Raw genomic sequence first — 27,383 nt, 5'->3', positions numbered from 1 at the left:
ATAGAGAGATGCGAGGGAGGTGGGCGAGTCGGCCAATTCGGCCCAGCCGAATTAGGCACTTCTCCAATCCAGGGTTTCCCATCAATTTTAATGATTTCTCTCACACGGTTTTCTTCAGTTTTCATCAAATAAAATAGATGCATATATATATAGATCAAAAGCAGGAAATTAATCTACTGCTAGATCAAGAGCAGGATCAAGGCTACTGCAAATAAAGCATCTATAATATGATAAAAACGAGAAAATATAATCTATCTATAAAAACATATAGATTTCATACCTGAATAGATACATGGATGTATCTATGAATTAGTAAATTAGTTTAGGAACTAATCATACTAATTACCGTGATTAGTGTGCTTGATGAGGATGGTTGCACACTTTAATCTCCAGGGATCTGTGCACGTGGCCATCTGGTCAGGTGCATGCAACATATCTCTACAACTTAAAAGTTTCGTAGCGGTGGCGGTGACTCCAACCTTAACAGACACGTGAAATATAGAACGTGGGATCGCCTAATCGAACGGCTCAGATTGCCTTTCTCTTCCTACGCATCCAGCGCACGCGTCTCCCTCGAATCTCGATCGCTCTCTCCTCTCCCCTACCCTCAACCCCCCGATCCACGCCGCCGCAACCCCCTCAACCGCCCGCATCCCCGATCCGTTCTCTCCCCCTTTCCTCCTTCCCCACCGTCGCTGCCGTCCTCCCCGGCACTCCCATCCCTTTCTCCTCCATGCCGCACCCCTCCCCATCGTCGCAGCCGCCCCGTCGCCCCTGCTCGCCTGCATCCACCACACCGCCTCCCTCCCCAGTCGAGACGGTGTCGCCTCCTCGCCCCCTCCGCAGCTAGATTGACACTGCGCCATTCAATCCACCGCCTCAAGCACCATGCATCGTCGTCGTTGCAGGCGTCGGCACGGGCGCGGGCACTGCCGATCCCGAGTCGAGACGACGTCGTCCGCTGCTGCTTCTCCACCACTGACGGTTGCCCTGCGTATATCCTCCCTATTATCGCGGTCCCCATCTGCTCCTGAATCCTGATCCACAAAAACAGCGGAGCGCCGTCGGCCTCTCTGCCTCCCTGCGACCACCAGTGGCATCTGCCCCGCCGTCGGCTCTCCCTCACCCGCGACTCGCCGACATGGTGCTCCACAAACCATTCAGGCCGTCACTGGTCTCCGGAGCGCCCGAGGCCGACGTGTCTCGCACTCCCTATAATCTTGCTTTGCTGCAGCAGTAACAACATCATAACATATCGTGGTTCATACAATGGATCAGGCTGGTAATTCGATTCCAATTCTTGCTCCTGAACTTTTTTATTGGTGATTCCCTCTAATGTTCAGCAGATTGGGTTTGGTGGTGGCAGTGCGGCACCACTGATTTGTGTTAGACATTGGTCCTTATCCAACCCTCTAATCTCTTGATTATGCTCACTTACGATGACTTCAGCTCAGGTGGTTGCAAGAAACACTCCTAGACTGCTATTTAGTTTTACGTTACAGGGATTTGGCTACAGATAGTTGCAAGCTGCAATGTTCTGATATTTGTTATGTTTTAGAGCAAGATCTGCCTTATATATAATGATATAATTAGGCTTCGAATTTCTTGCTTATGTTCTTTAAAAATTCCAAGTAACCTTTTCAGTTCTTTATGTCAGGTTAATTGACAGATCGAGTTGCACTTACACATATCTTGTTTTAGGAAATGCTCCAATGGCCCTTGAATCCAGCAAAGTAAGTATTTTTTTATGCTTGATCTGTGACTGATCTCAAACAGATAAATTGAAATGAGTAACTTGTACACAGATAAAAAAGTGACATGGGACTTGATTAGAGTTACGGTATTTTTATCTTACGAGGCGCCAGCATTATTTGAGTTTTATGAGTCAAATATTCTTCCATTTTTTCCTGTCATTTGGTTGTGTCATGTCATTATTTGAGTTTTATTGGGTAAATTGTGTCCTGACTGGCCCTGAGCTGGATGCAGTGCTTAATTGGTGCAAAAACTGGGCTTAATGCAGTCAATTTCCAGTCATGTGTTTGAAACCATTGTTTTCTGATTACTTTAATTAAATAATCCATGATCACAATATAAACCATATGTGCAAATATCCAGTCATGTGTCATGTGCATGATCAGATGACTGCTATTGGCTATAATGCAGTGATTCTGAAATTGCTATTTGCCAAGGCTTCCTATTTTTGCTGAACTGCTGCAGCAGAATAGTGCCACCAAATGAAAGTGAACACGTAAGCATATTGTTTGGGAGAAGATCACAGTTCGGAATTTCAGATTATAACCAAGATAAAGAATCACTCAACTTTATGATCGACTTGCTATTCATGTTTATTACTCCCTCATTTCCTAAATGTTTGACGCCGTTGACTTTTGTAAACATGTTTGACCGTTCGTCTTATTCAAAAACTTTTATGAAATGTGTAAAACTATATGTATACATAAAAGTATATTTAACAATAAATCAAATGATAGGAAAAGAATTAATAATTACTAAATTTTTTTAATAAGACGAACGGTCAAACATTTTTAAAAAAGTCAACGGCGTCAAATATTTTGGGATGGAGGGAGTATAAAATAGTTCCTACTGAACATTGTCGGCTACTTGTTGATTCTTTTTAGGTGGTGTTTGTTCCTGTGCACAAATAGGTCTACACATGCACATGCGATTTCTCTTACAGTTATTTTGGTGCTTTAAAATGCTTTACGTATTGGTAATATTAGAGCCTAGAGGTCAAAAACTATTTTGTATAGAGAAAATTATCCCACATAGCCATCTGTTGTTTATTCAAGAAAATATTCTATGTATCTTCAGGGAACCATATGTGATACACAAATTCAATTTTATGTCCATTGTTAGAGAATCCATTTGCTTGAATCAAAATTAGAGAATCATATATCTGATGGAAAATTGTCTTTTTACCAATATGTTTGCCTTGCAGATTGGTAGTTCCTCTCGTCCTCCAGGCACCAGCTATGGACAATATCTATACCTCAAGGAAGCCTCTTCATGTTCCCCTCAATATTTCTTTCTGGGTGCATGCACTCTATGCTTGCTATGCAAAACCCAATGTATGTGAATGTGATCCTTATGCTGCAAAGGTGCTACTATAAACACTTCGTTCTTTTATCTATTTATTTAAACATTCTTTGTTGGTGTCGGTGCATTGCCTCTGAATTTTAGATCCTTTTTTAGTGCAAAATGCATATGAATGTGTGGCATTGATATTCCCTTGGAGATGAAACAAGGTATTCAGTGTTTGCAAATTAACATTTACGAGTAGGATTTACCTAGCTAGCATGGCCTCTTTCATAGCCACTTTTGCATGTATGAATCTTTGTGAATTGTGGTCCTATAGGCAAATAGAAAGGTAAAATTACGTGATCAACTCGAGCTCTTTTTCATATTTGTGCCACTCATATTTGTCCTAAGTTTTAACTGTATTTTAATTTAATCTTAAATTCAGGCCAACTACTCTTGCGGATGTTATTTAATGAATTTGGATGTGATTGTACTGCAAGTTAATCTAGAAATTCATTTCCCTGTTTTCATAACAACAAAACTTTTAAAGATGATATCCCTTTATTGTCATTCAAGTCAGCATTAAGCTTGCTGGTTGAAAATTTGAAGTTTTTTTAATTCATTCTGAAGTATGAAGTAGTATAGAACTTTCTGATTTTCTATTGGTGTTTAGCTCTTAATTGTTGTTTTATCTGAGAATTCACTGCTGACTGCTAGCTTAACCATCTCAATAAAGCTGATGAAGACAAGGTGCTCGATATTCAGACGATATTGGTCAAGTATAACATATTTCATATTGACCAGTGAGAAGCATCCAGAAGAAGTAAACGAATGAGCATTGAGTTCCAGAAAATGGTGTATAGTATAGATGGAATTATGAAAAGCAATCAACCTCATGTTTTATGTATAGTTTTTATTATTTTGTGAAAGGATGGTAGTGTCAATATGTAGAGTTTTTATTAATTTGTGAAAGGATGGTAGTGTCAATATTTAGTTCCAGAAAATGGTGTATTGTATAGTTGGAGTTAGCAAGAGTAATCGTCTAGCTCATGGTTTTGGGAAAGGATTTTGGTGTTAACTATTTTTTCGATCAGATTATCAAATTCAAAACTGCAAGTATTTTCACCCGAATGTTGTTCGTGAACCCGTGAACTTTATTAGCTTCAAATGTTTTTATTTTCTGATACAACTCACATGCTATTTTATTCACCAACTTTCGTTGTTTGTAGATTTGTATTACTACCATATGAAAACTATAAACATGTGATATAATTATTATTCGTGCTATATTAAAGTTTTTATTATAAAGGAATTACACTTAATAATTATTTAACATTATCTTACTGTGTGCTTTTAAATTGGTTTATAACTTTTACCCGTTGTAACGCACGGGCATCTATCTAGTGTGTGCATGTTTTCACTATTCGTTCCATCAATCCAAGGCGTGTGATCCCGGCGGCACGCCGGCACAGCCGATGACCCGCGCACATGCGGGTAGATGCACGTGGTTTGGCCACCAGACAGAAGCGAACGGCATCGCTGCGTCGTGGCGCCGTGCGGTAGCCATTGCCCATCGGCCAAATCGCGCAGGACCGAAACAGGCGCTCGGCATGGCCCGACCTATCCGGAGCGGCTGTGCTCCCGCAGGGCGCGCCGCACATATGCGCGACAGCAGGGGCCAGCGGGCATCGAAGCGCTTCAAGCGCACACGGGTACGCCGCGTCTCTGCGGTCGCTCGACTTCCCGGCACTTGTGTATGGACGCCATGCTTGCTGGCGTAGTGTCGTCCCACCGGACGATGGCCAAGTCCAAGCTCGGGTCGACGCTCGGCCACTTGATCCGATCTTGTGCGCATGCATGTTGCCGCGGCCACATGTCCGGCCGGCGTACATGCAAAACAAACAAATCCAATTAGATTAGCATCAAGGAGTTAGATATGTATATCGACACAATGATGCATATTAAATCCATCCATCCACTTGTCCAACGACATGCATGCATGCCGATCCATGCATGGTTGTAGCGATCAATACATCTCGTCGTGCGGCTGACACACCGGCATCTCGATCACCAGCGGTATATGCAAACAAAAGCAATACCGGAACAGATCAATCTGTGAATAGAAATTAATCTAATAATAAAAACAGATTGGAACGACAAACCGGTGATGGAAGAGCTGCTGATAACGTGTTGTAAACCAACGCGCCTATTAGCGGATCACCGGATCCGTTCCCTGTCCCTTCCACAGCAGTAGAGACATGAGATGATGTAGAACACCCGCGCCCATCCCGTTGCCATCAAGAATATTGCAGAAGTAGACAATGAACGCAGATATAGGATGGAGCTCTCTCTTCATTATAGATCTCATCTGTAGTATAAGCCAGCCATTAGCCATTAGATGTCACACCCTGCCCCTGTATATATAGGGGTCTTAGGAGAAGATAGATCTTATCTCTACTCCGGTTCGGATTGGCCTACAAGAAACTTATCTCCAAGAGATTTGTTTCACAACAGGACCCACCTATCATACCTCCTTTCCCCTTTTCCTCTCTTTTTCTCTCTCTTGGGCAAAAGGCATGCACTGCAGTGCTGGAACGGGCAGTGGACGGGCGGCAGCGCGCGGGGATGGTCGGCTCGGGGATGGGCGATGGATGGCGGTGCGCGGGGATGGTCGGCGCGGGGATGGGCGATGGGTGGCGGTGCGTGGGGACGGACAGTGAGCGGCGACACGCATAGCAGCGCGCGGACGTGGAGAGGATGGGGGAGGGAGAGTGGAGATGGATGGGGAAGGGGAGGTCAGCGCACATGGTGGCGTCACCGGGATCCGCCATTTGTAGGTGGGAGGGGAGGGAGATCGGAGGGGAAGATGAGGTGGCCCGCGCCTCCGGCCGCCACCCGCCGTGCCGACCACTTTGGTCACCGCCCGCCTCTCCGCTATGCCCCTGCCTCGCCCGCCATGGCTGCCGCCATGCGCCGACCTCCCCTTCCACTTCCATATCTCATCCCTTCCCTATCCACCTCCACGCCCCTCCCCTCCCCCATCCCTTCCACCTCCCAGCGCGCTGCCGTTCATGTCGTCTGCCTGCCCGTCCATGGGCGCCGCCACCCACCGCCCCTCCCCTTCCATCTCCATCTCCTCCCCTTCCCCATCGACCTCTCCCTCCCCCATCCCTCCACCTCCCCGCACGTGACCGCGCACCCGTCCACGAGCGCCACAATGTGCCCACTGCCTGTTCCCGTGCCGACTGCCCGCCCGTCCCCGCGTACCACCGTCGGCCAACCACCCGTCTCCGTGCCGCCGTGCACTCCTTGCAACTAAGAGAAAGAGAAAGAGAGAGGAAGAGGGGAAGATGAGGTATGACAGGTGGGTCCCAACATTTTTTTAAAAAAAAAGAAGTGCTGGTTGGATTGCCACACGCACACCACGTAGGGCAAAACTATTCTAGATTGAGCCGAGTGTGGTAATTCGTCCAGTATTAAAAGTTCAAGGTTAAAATTTGGTCGACCGCGATAGTTCTGCGAGTAATTCATAATTTTTCCTTACTAGAAAAAAATACCCGTGTGTTGCAACAGGTGAAGACTAATTTAAACTTATTATTTTTATATGGTTTAATTAAGATTAAATTCACAGTGGAAATTCGCTTGGATATATATATATATATATATATATATATATATATATATATATATATATATATATATATATATATATATATATATATATATATATATAGAAAACCATGAGCTGCAGTTAAGAGCCCGATCATCTCAAGTTAGCATGCGAGTTTTTTTAAGAGATTTCTTATACGACTCCTATATTTCCAAAAGCGAACGAACTTAAAAACTGACTCATATAAGAATATATAAGGATGACGATCCAAAGTACCGGTAAAAACATCTTTAATTTTTATAATAAGGATAGATTTAAATTTAGACTAAAATATTTTCTTATGGAATGATGATTCGCAGGATCAGGACAAAACGAGGCATCTCTTCTGTTGTGCTTTCTTGGAAATAAATTCCAATGATTGGCCTTGTGATGCCATATAATTGGATTCGTCCTTTGTCATGGTAACCGATATATAGTACTCCCTTCGTTTCCATTCTAGCTTATTCATTTTGTGACGAGTGGGTAAGCGTTAATTTTGGTAGCAATGGATGACAAGACGAGAAGATTGAAAAACTATGCAGAAATTTTGAGAGATTGTCGATTGATAAAGGAACACGGCATTGGCATACATGAAGGAACACGGCTCGTTACAAGATACTTTGTTTTGTTTTTTTTTTTCTAAAAGATGTACTACCTTTGTCTTAGACTTAGAGTATAGCAATCTAAAATTAGACATAACTCAATCCGGTACTACAAAACTAAACAAGTCACCTGTCCAGATTTATAATTCTAGGTTAATTCTCTATTTTAGCTTATTATATTCTAGGATGAAGAAATTAGTATAGTTATAAATCCAAGAAACATCCTAGCCTCCGCCTTCTTAAAATATGTACATAGCTACATTATTACGAGATAGGAACATTTATTCGACAGAAGAACTAAATTTCATGGTACCATTATTACACGGCTTCTATAGATTAATTAATCAATACGTGGATATATAGGGAACTCGAGGTATTGCGTGCAACCAAAGCTTGGACTTCCTTCTTACCGTGATACCAAATACCTCTGTCATGTCTAGCTCCTCAGATTTGATGCCGTCGGGAAGCTCCCAATCAAAGTGGTAAAGAAGGCTAGCAAGAGCAAGCTCCATATTAGCTAAACCTAGCGCTATACCAGGACACATCCTCCGCCCAGCTCCAAACGGGATGAACTCAAAGTCCGCCCCTCTAAAATCAACTGTACTATTCTCAAATCTCTCTGGCCTAAATATCTCGCCATCGCCCCAATATTCGCCTTCCCTGCCTATCTTCCACACGTTGACAAAGACCTTGGTGCCCTTTGGCACATCATAGCCCATGACCTGGCACGTCTCGCGGCACTCCCTGGGGATCAGGAGTGGCGCTGGCGGGTGTAGCCGTAGGGTCTCCTTGATCACCAGCTGCAGGTAGCTCAGCTTGGCGACATCATCCTCGGTTAGCTTGTCTTGTCCCTTGAACGTCTCCCTCACCTCTGATTGCGCCTTCCGCAAGATCCGCGGGTTCTTCATCAGCTCCGACATGGTCCAGTCTAGCGTCGTCGACGACGTCTCGCTCCCGGCCGAGAAGATGTCCTGCAGCCATGAGATCGACCAGACACGCATCATATATCATGCATGATGCATGCCGCTGTCACGCTAAAAGATTTTCTGTTTGTACTTGGGATTTATTGCAATTAAGCAGGTGTTAATTACTGGAGTACGGTGTGAGATGGCTTACGAAAATGACGGTGCTGATGATCTCGGTGGTGAGTGCGAACTTGAGGCCGCCGCTCCTCTGCAGCCGGAGAAGGACGCTGAGCAGGTCCTCCTCGTCTCGCTCCGGCGGCGGCGCGCCGTCGCGATCGCGGATGATGCTCTCGGCGATGCGGTAGATGTTCCTCTGGCAACGCGCCATGTCCCGCGTGGCCGCGCTGAGCCGGCGCACCAGCCGTGAGGACGGGTACAGGTCGGCCAAGTTGATCCCGCCGGTGAGCCGCACCGCCTTGTCGAGCTCGTGCAGGAACTCGTCCCGGTGGTCGCACCGCGCGCCGAACGCGGCGCGCACCACGGAGTCGTTGGTCATGCGGCAGATCCTCTCACTGAGGTTGAAGCAGGCGGCGCCGCCCTCGGCGGAGGCGGCGGAGACGGAGCGGAGGAGTCGCCCCACCTCGTCCTCCCTGACGGGGCGGAAGGAGAGCACGCGGCGGTGGTTGAAGAGCTCGAGCGCGCACACCTTGCGGAGCTCGCGCCACCGCTCGGTGTAGGGCCCGAAGATGATGTCCTTGCCGCCGCAGCTGAGGATGTCGATGGTGGCGCTGAGGTGGCGGCCGGCGAAGGCGGCGTCGTGCGCCCTCATGACCTCCGCCGCGGCCTCGGCGGAGGAGACGACCAGCGTGGGCACGGCGCCGAGGCGGAGGAGCATGAGGGGGCCGTAGGTCAGGGACAGCTCGCGCATGGCCCGGTGCGGCAGGTCGCCGTACCGTGACAGGAGGAGGTGGTGCAGGCTGCCGATGAGCGGCAGCTGCGACGGCCCGGGCGGCAGCCGCAGCGCACTCTCCCTGCCGGACGGCGAGGCATAGCGGGCGATGAGCTCGACGAGGAAGAAGAAGGATATCAAGGCCAGAAGCAGCAGTGTCGTCAGCTCCATTGGTGCTAGTTTGCAAGTGAGCGTGCAGCTGTACTGACAAAAGCCAGATCATATTCATATGGGTCCCTTTATATTGGAGCGGTAGGTGGTCAGTGATCATTGGATACAGGATACTTTTACAGTGACGGAGCTTGAGCTAAATATGTGTGTGGCTAGTGCTAATTGACACAGGAATCACTGATGTTAACCAATATAGCAAAATATCTCTCTTGAGCTAAATATGTGTGGGGCTAGTACTAAATTTGCATATATCAAATACTAATATTTTTTAGGTTAATTGGATTCATACCATTACAAATATGTCATTTTAGATAAATGCCATTACTATGGTTGCGTTCTTCTCCCTCCTTTTCCAACTCACCTCTCTTTTTTTTCCGCGCGCACATTTTTCAAACGGCTAAACGATGTATTTTTTTAAAAAAAAATTATATACGAAATTTACTTTAAAAAAATATATTAATCTACTCCCTCTGTTTTTTAATAGATAACGCCGTTGACTTTTTCTCATATGTTTGACCATTCGTCTTATTCAAAAAATTTACGTAATTATAATTTGTTTTTTTATGAGTTGTTTTATCACTTATAGTACTTTAAGTGTGATTTATATATTATACATTTGCATAAAATTTTTGAATAAGACGAATGGTCAAACATGTAAGAAAAAGTCAACGGCGTCATCTATTAAAAAACGGAGGTAATATTTTTTTAGAAAAGAGCTAATACTTAATTACGTGCTTATAGAGAAAGGCTATTGGCACATCCATGTCTCCTAAAATCCTGTTGAGAGTACATCCACATGGGCCGATATTCGTGGGCACCCTATAGTGGATAGAACGATGCACCTATAATTTCACCATCATATGACCGGTGCATCTAATTCTATTATTTGACCATCATATTAGCGGTTCTTCTCTAAATTCTAACACTTTCATCCCGTAGTGATTCAAGATACTGTTTGCTTGCACGTATTATATGACATTAACCAAAAACAGAGTGGTACAAAAAGAGTAGATGGATGCATAGACGATAGATGTATGGCTCCGTGAAGGCCGTAACCAAGTGGCGTGAAAAGAAAAGTTGGATACACGTATCTCCTATCACCATACATATATTTTTTAAGGGGAAACTATTTTGATCCCTTAAGAGGATGTCCCCTTGCTATTTACATCACTACTACAAAAACCCTTATAGGGACTGGCCTTATAGGTGCCGGTTCATTTATAACCGGCACCTATGAAACTTTTCCCACATCCGCACATTGAAAAATATACAACCGACACCTTTAAGGATTATAGGTGCCGGTTCATTAGAAAAACCGGCACCAATACTATATGTACCGGTTTTTAAAAAGAACCGACACCTATAATATATAATAGGTGCCGGTTAATTAAAAAACCGGCACCCATACCAAACCGAGCCGAACTGGGCGAGCCGAGCCGGCCTCATCTCCGGACTTATCTGCGCGTAGGTCCCTGCTTCTCTTCCTTATCCGCGCATCTTCTCCTCCGGCCTTATCCACGCGCGAGAGAGAAGTCTCGACTCCTCTCCACCGCGGCACCGCCCTCCCCTCCTCCTCCTCCCCCTCCCACCCACGCCTTCTCCTCCGCCGCCCTCCCCTCTCCCTCCCCCTCCAGCACCCGCCGAGTCCCCCTCTCCATCCGCCCTCTCTCTCTCCGGCCGGCCGCTTCCCTCCCCCTCCGTCCCCATCTCCTAGCCGGCAAGCAGGGACGCATGGACCGGCGCGCGACGAGGAGGAGCACATCCGGTCCCCTCTGCCTCTCCCTCTCCATCGGCTTCATCGAAGGCGGCCAGATCTGGAGAGGGGGAGGTCGGGGTGGTAGGTTGGTGGCAGCGATGTCCGGCGGCGGCGGTGGCCAAGGGAGGTGGCAAGCGGCCTCCCCATAGGTGACCGGGTGCAGATCCGGTCTCCCTCCTCCTCTCCCTCTCCGGTCGGGGCAGCGACGTGCGGCGGCGACGTGCGGCGGCGGCCGTGGCCAAGGGAAATGGCGGTGGCAACGGACCCCGGCTGTGATTGGCAGCAGCGCATTGACGACGACGGAGTGAGTTCGTGCATTTGCTTCTGTTGTTGATCTGTGATTTGTGATTGATTGGATTGTTGTTCACTCGGGACTTGTGATTGTTGTTGTTGATCAGTGATGGATTTTGTTGTTGTTGTTGTTGTTGACCGGATTGAATTGCATATGTGATTGTTGTTGTTAACCGGGGAATTGCATCTGTGATTTGTGATGGAATGCATCTGCTTGAATGGTGTGGCTCAAAAGCATCGGCTCAGCTCGGCTTGGAGCCGGCTTCTTCATTTTTTTTTTTGAATCTGGGAGAGCACAAAGGTGCCAGTTCTACAACCGGCACCAATGACATAGGGTCATTGGTGCCGACCAAAAGGTGTCGGCCGGGAAACTGGCACCTATTGCCGGTTCCCAACCGGCACCTATAAGGGTTTTTGTACTAGTGCATGTCACTCAAATGGTTATGAAAAAAATTTGAGGAGGTGTATTAACATGTGATATATCACTCCACAAACATGCAAGTTCAAATTCAACTTCTATATCTCGCAATGGAAAAAGAAATTAAATTAACTATTTGAGTGACATGTAAACAACGGGGGACATCTCGTTGAGAAATTAAAATCCACGCCCTTTCTGAAGATAATGACACACACAGCTCCTCAGTTCTTAGGTTATCAACAGATCAATCGAACTGACATTTTGCAGGCAATTATTAAATAGAGTACTACCTCCGTCCCAAAATATAGTATTTTTTTTGGCTATGAATCTGGACAATTGCTACATTTTAGGACGAATGTAGTACTTAACTCAGTAGTCAATCTTCACACTTGGTACGTAGGTATTAGGTACTAGTCAGCAGCTAGCACGAAGTCTTAAAATAAATGAACAAGAACATCACGAGCTAGAGAACTACGATTAGAATTGAACAACAAGAAAAGAACATATAACCAACGGTAGGTCATCAGTAGATGCCGTGCATAAGTCATGCGAAATTATCCCTGCTGAGATATATTGTAGAATTAATTTTATTTTCCTAGCGATCAAATTATGCACGTAGGGCCATGGCGCGCGCCCCCCACATGATTATGGACGAGGTAACATCCACGTGATCTATTATATAATTTATAAAAACAGCACGCGTGGCCTCGTGGGAACAAAGTTAATTTGATTGCTCTTGTTGCAGGCACGACCAACAAAAATGAAATTAAAAAAAAAAAACTATGCGTGTCTGCTAGACTGCTACATCCAAAATATATGATGTAACAAACATTATGAAAAAAAAAAGAGTGAGTATAGTTGTCTTCATGTATGTCCGTTGTGTATGCTCACATGCGCATTATCAATCAAGAACAACCCATGCATTGATCCACTGGGCCACCAAAATGAAGTATATGCATATACTATCTCCCTTTTTACTACAAATTGATCTTTCATCTTATTAGAAAATATACATATTTATTATTTTATTTTATTGTGACTTGTTTTATTATTAAAGATATTTTAAGCATAACTTATACTTTATATATTTTCACTAAATTTTTAAATAAGATGAATAGACAAACGTCATGTCTAAAAGTCAATAGCGTTATATATTTAAAAATGGAGAAAGTATTCCCTGTAGTTTTTAAAAAATGATTTTTAGAAACTTGTATAATTTTGTTCTCAAAATTATCTCATTTTGTAATGCTCTATTCAAAACTTGTTTGCAATAATTGCATTGTTAGGTTGCTATCAATGCTTGTTCATGATGGCGGCACTGAACAGTTAGTTGTATGACCTAATAGCATCATCAAGAAAATGAGAATAATCCATTCCCAAAATTTTTTATTAGATTTTCTAAAATGAAAATAGGAATTGAAAAAACTCATCCCTCTAAGAGAAACCCTAAATTTAATTCTCAAAAACTAAAAGTGAGCCCTTCTGTTAAACTACCAACAGAAATCTCCCGTTTTCCATCATCCCCGCAAGAAAAAAGATCGCGCGACCCATCCCATGCACTCCTCACTACCCTGACGCTGTGTCGATCTCCCTCTCAAGTGCTACCTGGCCCCGAGGCCGATCTCCCTCCCACGTACTCCCTGCCCAATGCCGATCTCCCTCCCACGCACTCCCTAGCCAACACCAATCTCCCCCGGGGATTTTTCTCAACTACAGGTACTTGTATAGGTCACAAGGCAAATGTTCAGACATTACAAGTAGATGATCAAATGAACTCACAACATTGACTCTTTAGCAGTTTGCCTCATCATGGTCCAAGTGGCAAGCAAAGATGGATGAAGAAATATAACATTATATGTTTCAGTTTTAGGACTATATTTTTTTTACTAAGATTTGTGCTATTTAATCAAGTTATTGTGTAGTAATACGTTTTAGATGGATGACTCTGTAACAATATACTTGCTACGTGCAATGACATGTGATTCATAATAAAGATTTTTCAATAATGATTTGTGACAGCAACAAGAAATTATTTCTTAAACTGTGTTTGATGATGATACTATCACTGCGGTTACTATAATGAAAAGTAGTGTTACAGCTTATCAGAACTCATGTGTTACCAGTGCAAAATTATGTGTTCCTAGGCTATGCGGCAACACATGTTCTTGTGTTACAGGAGCTAAAAATGGTGTTACTAGCTAAAAAGATGGTAACACCTTTTCTTAGCAGTTGCAACATGAATTATGTGCTACAAGGGTCATACTGTAGTAACATGGCCAATAGGAATACATATCAGTTTGTGTTACTGGAGTCCTCAGTAACACGTTTTTGGGCATGCAGTAGCGCAAAGATGTGTTACCAGAACCCTGTTCTGTAGTGGTGCACCATCCCCTGTCAGCTCCCCTTCCCCTCTATCCCCCGCCACTGTTCTTGCTCCACCTCTCCCTCCCCTCGCTTTGCCACCTCTCTCTGCATGCACTCACCATGCTAAAAAAACAAGGAGACGAGTTGTCGAAGCAATCTCGTCCAGATGCTACTGGATGATGAGTCTTCATCGGATGATGAAGAAGAAGAATTTTTTTTAGGTGGTTCAAATAGTGTACTGTCAGTACATTGAAGAATCGAAGCGAGACAGGTCTGTCTTTGGACATGAGGTGATTGATAGGGAAAGATTGGCTGGTCATTGGAGATTGTACAATGACTACTTTTTAGAAGAACCTACATACCTTCATGTTCATTTTAGACGCAAGTGTGTAATAGTGAATAGTATTTTTCTTCAATCTTGATTTGAACAGTGATGCATGTATTAATTCTTATTGCTACTTATTGTGCAGGTTTAGAATAAGAGGACATCTCTATTTACGCATAATGAATGATGTTGAAGTGCATGATGATTAATTTGTGCAGAAAAGAAATGGGGCTGGTATCCTTGGGCTATCCTATTTGCAAAAGGCAACAATAATGTCGCGCATGTTATGTTATGGAATAGCAGGAGATGCAGTGGATGAGTAGGTTCGTATTGGAGGTAATATCATTATTGAGAATCTTAAAAGATTTGTCATAGCCGTTGATGAAGTTTTTGGAGAGGAGTACATGAGGACACCAAATGAGAATGATATAGCTAGGTTATTTGCAGTTGGAGAAAAAAGAGTATTTCTAGAAATGTGGGTTCTTTAGATTGCATGCACTGGAGTGGAAAAATTGCCTGACTACGTGGCACAATTAGTATAAAGGGAAAGAGAAAGTTCCTACTTTAGAAGTCGTTGCCTCACATGGCCGATGGATTTGGCATGCGTTTTTTTTGGTTTACGTGGAACTCATAATGATATTAACGTGCTCCAAAGGTCATCGTTATTTGCAAAGCTAGCTAAAAGGCAGGCTCCTAAACTTTATTGTGGTATTAACGAACATGACTATACTATAGGGTATTATCTTGCATATGGTATTTATCTTTCATAGGCAACACTCGTGAAGAGTATTCAGCTGCCACAAGGCAATAAGAGAAAATATTTTGCTAAAGCACAACAGTCCGTTAGGAAGGACGTTGAACAAGCATTTGGGGTGCTGCAAGCTCGCTTTGCTATTGTCCGTGGACTAGCTAGTTTTTGGGATGCAGTTGAAGCATGTAGATGTAGGCCCTGTTTGTTAATTCTGGTACTCCCTCCATCCCAAAATATAACCACTTCTAGCCCTCAGAATTTGTCCCAAATATAACAACTTCTCCACCAACATTCTCTTCCCAATCAATCATCACCCTCTACCATTCACTTTTTTCCAGCAACCTCCACTTCTCAACCAATCACAACCTCTCCCCATTTAATTCTTCCTACTTTCTTAATAATAGTGTCCAACTCTAAAACTTCTTATATTTTGGGATGGAGGTAGTAATAATGACAAGCGCTAATTGTGGACTAAAGTGATATAATTGAGTTAGAACCACATGATATACATACCAAGGGTGATTACCGCAGATTAAAATTGATGGTGCAAAGCAATGGGATAAAGGTGGTAAATCTAGCCTTTTATTTTAATCGATCGAGGCATTGGGTGATTGAATTTTTGCTAGGTTTATTATTAGCTTTGCCGTACTATCAAAAAGGGTAATAACTTTACTAAAGAAGTGATCAAAATGTCGCATTATGTCATATGCATAAGGTCACTTGGTTTGATTATTTGTTCCCTCCATCTTTTCAATCTCTAGTCGGTCTGACCGTGGGCAGACCGACGGGTCATGGCCGGTCCGACTGGGTGTTTGTGAGTCGGTTGGATGGTCACGGTTTGGCGATCCAGAACAGCCAAAGCCAATGCCGGTCTGACCGAAGCCACAGGCGGTCTGATCGGCCGGCCCATGGTGGTCTGACCAGTGGGTCTTCGGCGGACAATGGCTTGTTTCTAGCGGTTGCCCTAGAGGCCGGTTTGACCGGCCACCCCCTAGCGGTCTGACCGGCAGACATCTGAGAGTTGGGGTTTTGCCCTCAACGACTAGTTTTGGTGAGTGGGGGGTATATAAATACTCCCCTACCAACAGCGAGGGGACGCTCTAGGAACTCTATTCACTTGCATAGACCCCTTGCATTCACTCTCACATCAATTGAGCTCTTGTTTATTCATTGTGGTTGTTAGAGAGTAGTTTTAGCAAAGACAAGTACATTGCATCATTGATTGAGTTAGTGTGACACTTGATCATCTCCGAGCCAGGTTGCTACTTATTACTCTTGGAGGTAGTCGCCTCCTAGATAGCTTGGAGGAGTTGCCCTGTGACCTCTCCGAGAAGGTTGTGGAGAGGTTTAGTGTTGGTTCTGAGTGGTTTGGAGTTCACCATCTTGGGAGCGAAGGGAGAACTATTCTAGTGATCGAGGCTTGGGTAGTCTACTTCGAGACCAGCTCCCACCTTGCCCACCCCTTGACGAAGGGGTTCGGTGGTTGTTGTGGTTGTTATAGACCAATTTTGACCGTCAATATTTCTGGAAATAAAAGAGAACTAGCAATGCTTGCATGCATATTTAATCAAGAATAATATATTTCCACTTGTACTTGGCAAAGTATTTGTATGCAAGAGATCTTCATATAAATGGAGGAGAAATGATGGAAAATAACCTTTCAGCTCGACGTGTGGCACACTTATGGATGAATGGGCCCACAAACCCATTAGAACACCTGTAAATGGGCCCAATCACCATGCCACTAAGTTTAGGATCCATCAAGTGAAGCACCAGAGAAAGCACGGGCCAGATGGGCCAGCCCAGGGTTCGGCCGAACCGCCACCGGCGCTTCTGATCCTGGTCTTCCACGTGGACATCCCAGATGGCTTCCCAATGATGGTTGCGGGGCGTTTAGGACATTTCCAACTTTGACAACCGTCATTGGCAGCCTATAAAAGGACCTCTCCCCTCTCCATGTCAACACACACAAAGAAGGATCAAGCAAGAAGCTCTCTGTAGTTTATTTACTTTGTTTTAGTGCTTGTGGAGTAGAAATAGAATAGTTTCTTAGTTCTTGAAGTCTTTCGGTGAATTCGGATATGGCTCTAGTAGCTTCTCTCTCTTGTAAGACTTTATTCAATAATAAAATATTCTTCTCTATATAGTTTTGGTCCTTTACTTTACTTATATAATTATTTGAGTACCAACTTTAGTTCATACTTGACTCGTCATAATTATGTAGCTAGCTTATTGAAGATATGCAATGGTATTAGTTGGTGTTCATTTATATGATTGCTCTATGTCATCTGCAAAGATGTGGAGTACTATTTAGTAATATAAATGCGGTGCTTAGATTATTAGATACCATTAAATGGTGCTATATGCCACATATCTGTAGAGGTAGGCCGCTGATGGTGACAGTTCAGTACGTGTATTCCTCCACGTGCTTATATAGGGCTAAGAGAATTTTCTAGTGTGGGTACTCCTCCATATCCATTACCGGTTGGATGGCCATGATGGATTATCGTAAAGAACTCGACAATCAAGGGTTGTTTCTCTATATACCAAGAGAGCATAGTTAGAGGGTATTGGCTGCATAATTGTACCATAGCAAATGTAGACTAAAATGACTATATACTAGAAGTACAGAAAATGATGCTTTTCTTATTCTTTCTCCACTTAGCTTAGATTATTATTTTAGTGAGAATATTCTGGTTAGTTTCTTCTATGTGTCAACCTATCTTACCCTTGAATTGATTAACCCCTGCATTAGACTTTGATCTATACATGTGATGTAAATATTAGCATGGTACTCTCTTATAATATATTCCCTTTGGTTTGAATAAATACGATACCTTGGAATACTTCCGGGTGAAATGCTAATATTTCAAGCGTCATTGCTGAGAATTATTTCTTTCTCCACTTAACTTAGATTATTATTTTAGTGAGAATATTCTGGTTAGTTTCTTCTGTGTGTCAACCTATCTTACCCTTGAATTGATTAACCCCTGCATTAGACTTTGATCTATACATGTGATGTAAATATTAGCATGGTACTCTCTTATCATATATTCCCTTTGGTTTGAATAAATATGATACCTTGGAATACTTCCGGGTGAAATGCTACAGCGGTATATCTATGCGCTTGCGGTTTATATTTGTAACCGTAAGAATACTGAGTAATATTTCAAGCGTCATTGTTGAGAATTATATTTCTAGTAAGGCAAATTTTGCTACAGGACATCGCGACTTCGTGGTTTTAGCTGTAGGATACCGCGCGAAGTCACTTTTAAGGAAACACACTCACAAAAGTTGGATATTTGCTGGTGGACACCACACCCATTAAAATAATAATTTTCTGTTGGAGAAGAGAGAGAAATCATGTGAAATGTCAGAAATACCCCTGGCCCCACATGTCAGCTCTCCATCTCTCTTCTATCTGTCCTCTCTTCCTCACTGCTTGGATGTAGAGCCGGTGCGGCGTATGCTCCCACGGCATCAAGACCGGCATTGCCGCGGTGTTCACAGCGGAGTGCAAGGCGACGACGAGTAGGAGAGGGACAACAGCGATTTCTTGGGCGGTGGAGGTCGGTGGATCCAACGACAAGAGAGAGAGCGAGAGGATTCGATCATTTGAGAGAAGAGTGAAAGATGGCGGCGATGGAGGAAGAAGACGATGGAAATGAGAGAGAGAGAGAGATGACAAATGTGGTCTGCCGGGGAGCCCACGCCTCCTCTGCGGCTGCCGAGCAGGCCGCTTGCTCGCCCTCCGGCCTCGGCACGCCACCCGCCGCTTCCACATCACTGCCGGCTTGGGAGAGATAGAGAGAGGAAGATATAAGGGGCAATTTGGTCAAGCCGTGTAAAAAAGTGGACCCTCTCTCGCCTAGTTAGCACGAAAACATTAATTTAATGGATGGAGTATCCCCTAGCAAATAACCACATTTATAGAGTGGGTTCCCCCAAAAGTGACTTCGCGCGGTGTCCTACAGCTAAAACCATGAAGTCGCGATGTCCTGTACCAAAATCAACCGTGTCTTTGTGGTTTGAGCGGTGAAGTTTGGTTTGCCTCAACGGGGATTACGAAAGCAGTGAAGTTTAGGAGCAGAAGAGGGAGATTGTTGGACCATATTTTTGGACTAGAATAACAAAAAATATGGATTGGGAGTGGATTAGAGGCACTGCTGGTGATGTTCTACAAGCATATCCAGTAGATGTGCCATATGCCCATAGCTAAATTTAGGCAACGAGGACAAAAACTAGCTCCAGTAGATGCACAAAGGTTTTGCAAAATAAAAAACAGAACCGAAAATTCGATTAGTACTTTGAACCAACCAAATTTATTCTGGAATAACGAAGTAACCTAGAAGACTTAATTTTATTATAAAGCCCAAAAGAAGGCAGTATAAGCCCACGAAATCCCTAACCTATCCCCCTCCTCACTCAGTTCACAAACTCATCACGCACTCATGCTCCCCTCCTCCCCCTGATCGGCAAGGCAATGGCTGCTGTCGAAGGGTAAACTCCTCGAGCGGGGGACTGTGAGGGCCCCTTTTTGGTTCGGACCAGGGGTGCGGGTGAAGGCTTGAGAGATGAAGGGAAGGTGATGCAGAGGCATAGTTATTAAGACCAGACCAGTAATCAAACCGGTGAGGCTCTTGGTTAAATGGTTCACTGGTTCAACCGGGTGAATAGGTGGTCTAACCCGGTTCAATACTTATCAAATATATTAATCATTCTATTAAAACACAAGAGGCAAGGTAGCCTGGTGGTTGAGAGAGCACTTTCCCTTCCTATCCCACGCATAATTTTCCCTCATTTTTCCCCCACCTGCACGCGCACTTCCCCTTCCTATCCCACGCATAGTTATTGAACCGGCAAGGCCCTCGGTTCACTGGTTTGATTGGTCGCACCGTTGGTTCAAAGCGGTTTAATAGTTTAAATATATAACTGATTCAGTTCATTCAAAACGACAAGCATGGCCTGGTGGTTGGTGCGCTGTGCTTTCAATCAACCCATCGTGGGTTCTCGAGTCCCACCCAACACCTTTATTACCCTATATTTTCTCCAACTATCCCCCGCATGCACGTGCCCTCTGAGATAGCAGCGGTTCAGTGCCGATTTATTAACCGGTTTTAGGCGGTTTTCACAAAAAACCGGGCGGTCCAGCCGGTTTTTACCGGTTCAATCGCACAAGCGGTCTTTTAACTGGACCAGACCGATCCTACGCAGCTGTCGGAGAATGAACTCCTCCACCAGGGAACCGTGAGGCCCCCCTTTGTAAGTTCGGCCGGGGGCAGCAGGTGAGATTCGAGGGCTTGGTGAGCGAAGCTGTGTGATCTTGAGGGGGTTCAATCCCCCAAAGACGATGAGACAAAAGGGGTTTATATAGGTTCGGGCCACTAAGTGTAACACCCTACTCCTGTGCTTGATTGATTGAGTGTAGAACATAAGTGCTTGGGGTTGCGAGACCCAAGCGCCAGTTCGCTCGGAAGTCCCCCCCTTTCTCACTAGGCCTGGACCTCCTTTTATACCTCAAGGGGTTACCACATAGGCCCAACAACCTAACTTCGTCGAGAAGTATTACAATCTTTGCATTAAATACATGTCTTGTTCCTTGACGTGGAAGCCGCATACACGTCGCCTCGGTCGTGGGGCCTACCAAACCATGCCGCCTGACACGGGGGATGCCCATGTCATTCACCATTTAATGGGTGAAGATTTCTGGGCTCCTATTACACCGGGAAACGGGAGCCTAGCTTTGACCGGAGTGGGAGGACCGACTCCGGCTAGGATAAGAGGATGAGAACCTCTCACCATCATTATTTGATGAGACATGTCAGGTTGCACGCTGCCTGACACACGAGCAACGCACAGGCGCACTAGCCAGTCCCATCGGTCATTCGACCGGTGACAGACCGGTTGAGTACACTGCACGCCGCATTAAATGCGGCGTGGCGCGACCGCTCGGGTCGCCATAAATGTGGGTAGGTGGGCACCTGTAGGCGGACACCTAACCCAACGTACATGGTGACCTAGAGAGGGGGTCGGGGGAGCCCAACCCCTAGTCACGGGAGGGAGCGGTCGCCGCCCGACCTCGGGCCCGATCCCCCCGCGGGGGAGGGCCACGTGGCTCCTGGGGCAGCCTTCTCCCTCTAGTCTTGGCCAGGGAGTGGCCGCCACCCTACCTCGGGCTCGATCCCCCTCGGGGGAGGGCCACGTAGCATTGGGGGGCAGCCTCCTCTGTCCAATCTCTGGGATGGAGTGGTCGCCGCCCTACCTCGGGCCCGACTCCCCTCGGGGAGGGCCACGTGGCATTGGGGGGCAGCCTCTTCCGACTAGTCTTTGGGAAGGAGTGGCCACCACCCCACCTCGGGCCTGACTCCCCTTGGGGGAGGCCACGTGGCATCGGGGGGCAGCCTCCTCCGACTAGTCTTTGGGAAGGAGTGGCCGCCACCCCACCTCGGGCCTGACTTCCCTTGGGGGAGGGCCACGTGGCATTGGGGGAAGCCTCCTCCCTCTAAAAATGATACCCCTGGGCCCATATCACCGATAGTAGCACCCGGCGTTAGCCCTGACCAAAACCTTTCCCAGGTGGTCAGGGTTGACGCCAATCTGCTAGTCAGTTGACATGTGGGCCCGATCTTCTGTCCTATCATTCTGGGAGTTGGGCGGTGGGAGTTTAGTCACGTTCAAACGTCGCCTTAACTTCCCACTTTCCTCCCGGTTTCCGAGGCGTTGTGGGCTCGGGAGTTTAGCCCGTACCTTAGGCCGTGAACTTATTTCCTGTATATAGTTAGCAAACGTTGTTAGATTCTCTCGGGCCTGTGACCTTACGCCGTGTACCTTGCTTGCCCCTGCCTTTTGTTAACCTCTGTTCGTGTTCTACTTCATCTATTCAAACGATTATTTTGGCGTGAGCGTGAGGACTGAACTTTCCATAGCCAGCAATCTTCACCCGCGATCAAGCCAAGCTAGGCACTGTAGCCAGCCGGCGGGGCTAGAGCCAACCACTACGGAAGAGCCAGCACAGGGGGCCCCGGGCGTCGACGGCGCCCAGAGCTTGACGCAGGGCTAGGAGAGAGCTAGGAATCGTAGCCCCCGCACTTTAAGCAAAGAATAGTTTGAATGGTTGAAACGAATACAAACTTTTTGTTACCAAGGGAGGCAAGCCAGCGCGCGACACGTGGGTACCGCGGGACCGCGAGGAAGAGATGGGTGAGAGATAAATATAAGCAATAATAATTCTATGCAAACGATTACCTTCGCGTGAGTGCGAGGACTAAATTTTCCATAGCCAACAATCTTCACCCATGATCAAGCCAAGCTGGGCGCTGTAGCCAGCCGGCGGGGCCAAAGCCAACCGCTACGGAAGAGCCAGCACAGGGGGCCCCAGACGTCGACGGTGCCCAGAGCTCGACGCAGGGCTAGGATAGAGCTAGGAATCGTAGCCTCCGCACTTTAAGCGAAGAATCGTTTGAATGAATGAAGCAAACACAAACCTTGCTTGCATGTCGCGACCTTTCAAACCTTTAGCTCGAAGAGGGCCTCCCACCATGGGTTCCTAACCATTTTGGGAAGCCTGCGACCACTTAGCAAATGAGGTGAGGTTCCCACGAGCCTGTGTCCTCACGCTACACATTCTGTTTGCTCTTTCCTTTCGGTGGCTTCCTTCCAATATCTCTCCCTTCTACATCGACGACTACTTTCGCACGAGTGTGAGAGCCAAAAAAACTCTAGAGCCAGCGATCCCCATCCATAGTTGAGCCAAGCCGGGCACCGTAGCTAGCCATCGGGACCAAAGCTAGCTGCTACGGAAGAGCCAGCACAGGGGGTCCCGGGCTTCGACGGCACCCGGCGCTCAATTTAAGGCCGGAATAGGGCTAGAAAACTTAGCCCCCACACTTAGCGAGGAAACGTTCATGTAGATGGGAGAGAGGTTGGGCTCTTACCACCGAGGGAGCAAACAAATGCGTAACACGCGAGCGTCGCAAGGCCATGAGAAAAGAACGGGGGGAAAATAAATATAAGACTTCAAGCTGTACTAAGCTGATGAATTGAAAAATTGAAAAATACTTGAAGCTTGAAAGGACGATTAGTTGAGCCGGGCCGGGCACCGTAGCCTGCCGGTGGGACCAAAGCTAGCCGCTACGGAAGAGCCGGCATAGGGGGTCCCGGGCTTCGATGGCACCCGGAGCTCAACTACAAGAGTCCTCCCAGGAGTAGACCGAGGCAGGTGGCAGGTTCATAAGCGATCCCCGTGCTTGGCCCTGGAGGGCCATGGGGAAGAAATTCGCCTTGACCCGGTCGTCACCCCACGCCACCTCTAAGATCGTCGTGTGGATTTGGAGGGACTCGGAGGGGTTGACGCTTCCGTGGTACCTTTCGGTGAGGCCGGTGAAGATGTGGGGGGACTAGCCCCCTGCCTGGGGTGGCGCGGCTCTCCTGAGGAGGCTGCGCCTTCCCCCACATTGGCGGTGCGACGCTCGTCACGCCGGCGCTCAAAAGAACCTCAAAAATCACGAACGCGCCCCCTACCTGGCGCGGCAGATGGCGGGGAATGAACTCCTCCACCAGGGAACCGTGAGGCCCCCCTTTGTGAGTTCGGCCAGGGGTAGCGGGTGAGATTCGAGGGCTTGGTGAGCGAAGCTGTGTGATCTTGAGGGGGTTCAATCCCCCAAAGACGATGAGACAAAAGGGGTTTATACAGGTTCGGGCCGCTAAGAAGCGTAACACCCTACTCCTGTGCTTGATTGATTGAGCGTAGAACACAAATGCTTGGGGTTGCGAGACCCAAGCGCCAGTTCGCTCGGAAGTCCCCCCCCCCCTTTCTCACTAGGCCTAGACTTCCTTTTATACCTCAAGGGGTTACTACATAGGCCCAACAACCTAACTTCGTCGAGAAGTATTACAATCTTTGCATTAAATGCATTTCTTGTTCCTTGACGTGGAAGCCGCATACACGTCGCCTCGGTCGTGGGGCCTACCAAACCATGCCGCCTGACATGGGGGGCGCCCATGTCATTTACTATTTAATGGGTGAAGACTTCTGAGCTCCTATTACACCGGGAAATAGGAGCCTAGCTTTGACCGGAGCGGGAGGACCGACTCCGGCTGGGGTAAGAGGATGAGAACCTCTCACCATCATTATTTGATGGGACATGTTAGGCTGCACGCCGCCTGACACACGAGCAACGCACAGGCGCACTAGCCAGTCCCATCGGTCATTCGACCGGTGACAGACCGGTTGAGTACACTACACGCCGCATTAAATGCGGCGTGGCGTGACCTTTCGGGTCATCATAAATGCAGGTAGGTGGGCACCTGTAGGCGGACACCTAACCCACCGTACGTGGTGACCTAGAGAGGGGGTCGGGGGAGCCCAACCCCTAGTCACGGGAGGGGGCGGTCGCCGCCCGACCTCGGGCCCAATCCCCCCTCGGCGGAGGGCCAAGTGGCGCCTGGGGCAGCCTTCTCCCTCTATTCTCGGCCAGGGAGTGGCCGCCGCCCTACCTCGGGCTCGACCCCCCTCGGGGGAGGGCCACGTGGCATTGGGGGGCAGGCTCCTCCGTCCAATCTCTGGGAGGGAGTGGCCGCCTCCCTACCTCGGGCCCGACTCCCCTCGGGGAGGGCCACGTGGCATTGGGGGGCAGCCTCCTCTGACTAGTCTTTGGGAAGGAGTGGCCGCCCCCCCACCTCGGGCCTGACTCCCCTTGGGGGAGGGCCACGTGGCATCGGGGGGCAGCCTCCTCCGACTAGTCTTTAGGAAGGAGTGGCCGCCACCCCACCTCGGGCCTGACTCCCCTTAGGGGAGGGCCACGTGGCATCGGGGGCAGCCTCCTCCCTCTAAACATGATACCCCCGGGCCCATATCACCGACAGCAGCAGCCACGCAACCCGCTATTTCTTCAGAACTGGACGGTCTAACCGGTTCACAGCAGGGTCGATTGCATGCTGGTCTTTTACCTAGACCGGCAAGGGCTCTGGTTAGTTTTTTCCGGTCCAACCGCCAGTCCAGTCTTTTTTCCAGTCCGACCGCCAATCCGGTCCGGTTTTAATAACTATGTGCAGAGGGGGTCGGGCCCCTCGGAAGCAATGGGGACGCAATCGGTTTATACAGGTTTTGGCCGCTGTGGAAGCGTAATACCCTACTCTTGTGTGTGGTTGGTTCTGGTGGGAGGATACAAGTGTTTTTTTCTCTTCGGATCCCTCTCCCCCTGTTGACGGTCATTAGCGATTAGTTTCGACCTCAGTGTTACCAAAATAGAGAACTAGTTATGCTTGCAATATCCATGTTAGAATAATAATATTCCTCTAGCATTTGGATCACTAACCTTTTGCAAAGAATAACCATAAAATGGAGAGGAATCGACATCAAACCAGACGATAAATCAATCGGACGATGTCGAGGATCAGACTTATGTATGAATGGGCCAAGAACTCAGAAATGACACGACCAATTGGACCAAAATTCACAAGTCTATAGAGAGGAGAAGTCCAGGAGGCCGCCAACCAAAAATGTGCTGGATTGGACCAGCCCATGGTTCGGCCGAACTAAGGGGTTCGGCCGAACCCCCATCTGCTCCGTTGGATGCAGGGTTTGGCGTGGACGTCCAGGATTGCTCTCCAATGACGGTTAGAGAGCATTTCCGACCATTCCAACTGCCATAACCGTCATTGGGAGGCTATGAAAGGACTTGGCACAATCATATGCCTTTGTGAGAAATTATACACTTTGAGTGATCGAGAGAATCAATTGAGGAGCAAAGCAAAGTTATAATTTCATGAAAAGTAAGGGCGACTTGAGTCAAGATTGTTCCATTTCTCAATTCCCCAAGATCGCATGGTAGACACTACAAAGACCCACAAGTATAGATATGACTTTGAATAATTTGTTTGCATAATTATAAGGAAGTCATAAACCTTTTGTAGAGTCCATAGCCTTCACTCGGGACGAGCAAATGTTAAGTGTGGGGATGTTGTTGATGATCCTTAAATCGTAATATTTGACCGTCAATACATGCATATAATTAAATAAAATATGGTATCTAACTTAGTGGTAGGGATTATTACTAATCAATTCCACTAGTGTTGGTAAAATATGTGTATGTAGGTATTTTAAGGAGAAAACACACCCGGCATGTGAGGAAACACACCTCCGGCCAATCAGACACAAGCACATAGATTGGAGGGCCCACAAGTCAGGTGGAACCACCATGGAATGAGTCATAACTGTCATAACCGCCATCAGGGCCCACCAGTCAGTGTCCCTGTCAAAGGAGAGGCCAGGAGGTGGGGCCCACCATGGGTTCGGCCGAACCACCACAGCCTCCTCTCATCCTGACCTTCGACGTGTACGCTCCGGTTGAAGTCTCAATGATGGTTGGAGGGCATTTAGGACATTTCCCATAGCTGTAACCGTCATATGAAGGCTATAAATAAAGCTCCTCTCCCTCACTTCACTCACACACAACTTTGAGCTAAATTACAAGAGGCTCTATTGTATCTTTTGTACATTAGAATTAGGTAGATAGTGAGGAGAAGCTCTGGAGGAGTGCCTGGAAGTTTGGCGCTCATCCGACTTCTACCTCGACGAGTGTAGCTCTCTAGGAGGAATTCTGGAGGAGTACCGAAGCTGTCGGTACACTCTGCTCCGGGTTCGGAGAACTTCTTCTATTAAGTAAGCATTCGAGATCCTTTCTCTTGTTATTTAATTACTTAGTCTGAGTAATACAAATTTCTATCTTTGCGGGTTCATTGTTTAGTATTCATACTAAGTGCTCTAGTACTATGACTCTGGATAAAGAAGGAAGTTCCTGTATAAGTATTAGACTAGTAATTAATAACATAGACGTGGTGTCTTGGTTAGATATTACCTTTGTTTGTTGTGTATCCCACGGATTTGTCAGAGGTAGGCTGCAGGTGATGACAGCCCTGAATCCCTTCCTAGTAATCCTCAACATTCGAATACATCATGGAGCTATAGCCGGAACCACGCTGGCAGACCAGCAGGGGTCGGTGCCCGAAACAACAGATAGAAAACTACCTTTGCTTAGCTTAGATAATTAAAATACATAGAAAATCCTCTCTAGCCTGCCTAGCCTACCTATAGCTGTTGTCCTTGGATCATCTTAGCCTTAGATAGATTGTACACATTTTCTGAGTTCGATATCCTTTTGGGGTC

General features: G+C 46.7%; 1 protein-coding gene and 1 long non-coding RNA gene across 3 annotated transcripts; one reads left to right on the top strand and one right to left on the bottom strand.

Annotated features, from left to right (window-relative positions):
* Window positions 1-688: 688 nt before the first annotated feature.
* LOC9272092 (uncharacterized) lies at window positions 689-4,167 on the top strand. Of its 2 annotated transcripts, none has more exons than XR_010740116.1 (5): window positions 689-820; window positions 909-1,454; window positions 1,658-1,733; window positions 2,957-3,116; window positions 3,773-4,167. It is a non-coding gene; the product is annotated as an uncharacterized lncRNA (long non-coding RNA). The 2 variants fall into 2 exon arrangements; XR_010740117.1 differs by having other exon boundaries at window positions 3,754-4,167.
* A 3,381-nt stretch (window positions 4,168-7,548) lies between these two features.
* LOC4333363 (dolabradiene monooxygenase) lies at window positions 7,549-9,352 on the bottom strand. The gene is made up of 2 exons (XM_015774537.3): window positions 8,404-9,352; window positions 7,549-8,258 (listed from the first exon to the last, which is right to left on the bottom strand). Exons 1-2 carry the CDS (start codon window positions 9,310-9,312, stop codon window positions 7,632-7,634), a joined length of 1,536 nt encoding a protein of 511 aa, XP_015630023.1. The 5' UTR covers window positions 9,313-9,352; the 3' UTR covers window positions 7,549-7,631.
* Between the last annotated feature and the right edge of the window lie 18,031 nt (window positions 9,353-27,383).

Source organism: Oryza sativa, chromosome 3 (assembly GCF_034140825.1).
Source record: "Oryza sativa Japonica Group chromosome 3, ASM3414082v1".
In the NCBI taxonomy this organism is placed as follows: Eukaryota; Viridiplantae; Streptophyta; class Magnoliopsida; order Poales; family Poaceae; genus Oryza; species Oryza sativa.
This window is presented reverse-complemented; position numbering and strand designations above follow the sequence as displayed.